This window comes from Trichinella spiralis (assembly GCF_000181795.1).
Source record: "Trichinella spiralis strain ISS 195 chromosome Unknown Scfld5105, whole genome shotgun sequence".
Classification (NCBI taxonomy): domain Eukaryota; kingdom Metazoa; phylum Nematoda; class Enoplea; order Trichinellida; family Trichinellidae; genus Trichinella; species Trichinella spiralis.
In genome coordinates, this window is record NW_003532044.1 from 1 (window position 1) to 884 (window position 884).

Here is an 884-nt window from a genome sequence, read left to right on the forward strand (position 1 = left end):
TGTGGTGGATTCTGTTTGATGGACTTTATTTGCAATCGGCGCTCAATGTGTTTTCTTATATCGGTGGCGTCAATGTTAGCCTCCCATCCGACCCGTCTTGAAACACGGACCAAGGAGTTCAGTAGGCACGCGAGTCGTTGACGTTTTTCATTGAACAGTCGAAGGCGAAATGAAAGTGTTAATGAAAATGAACTGTACTTCTTTATGGAGTGCTGTTCAATTTTTCAACATGATCGTCCTTTTTTGTGCTTAATTGTGCAAAATAATAGATGTATGGGGACGCGCAGTGTGGTGCCGTTGAATAGTCGCACTGTTCTCTCTTTCTCTTCGGGGTTGGAGGAACAATTGTCGATCAGTCGGTTTCGGAGCGTGCACACTGGTACCCGAAAGATGGTGAACTATGCTTGAGCAGAATGAAGCCAGAGGAAACTCTGGTGGAAGTTCGTAGCGGTGTTGACGTGCAAATCACTCGTCTGACTTGAGTGTAGGGGCGAAAGACTAATCGAACCATCTAGTTGCTGGTTCCTTCCGAAGTTTCCCTCAGGATAGCTGGCATTTGTTTGTAACAATTTTATCCGGTAGAGCGAATGATTAGAGGTGTTGGGAACGCAATGTTCTCAGCCTATTCTCAAACTTCGAATGGGTAAGCAAGGCGTTTTGCTTTGATTTTACGATGAAATCGCCCAATTAGAATGTATAAATGCCTAGTGGGCCAATTTTGGTAAGCAGAACTGGCGATGTGGAATGAACCAAAAGTCAGGTTAAGGTGCCAGACATTGGCGCTCATGAATACCAGAAAAGGTGTTGGTCGATATAGACAGCAGACGGTGGCCATGGAAGTTGGAATCCGCCAAGGAGTGTGTAACAACTTCACCTGCCCGAAA

The 884-nt window shown here is 45.5% G+C and overlaps 1 protein-coding gene across 1 annotated transcript; it reads right to left on the reverse strand.

The window, feature by feature from the left end:
• Window positions 1-352: 352 nt before the first annotated feature.
• Tsp_15404 (conserved hypothetical protein) lies at window positions 353-877 on the reverse strand. The gene is made up of 2 exons (XM_003366965.1): window positions 698-877; window positions 353-532 (listed from the first exon to the last, which is right to left on the reverse strand). The coding sequence occupies exon 2, from the start codon at window positions 509-511 to the stop codon at window positions 353-355; it is 159 nt and encodes a 52-aa protein (XP_003367013.1). The 5' UTR covers window positions 512-532; window positions 698-877.
• Window positions 878-884: the final 7 nt, after the last annotated feature.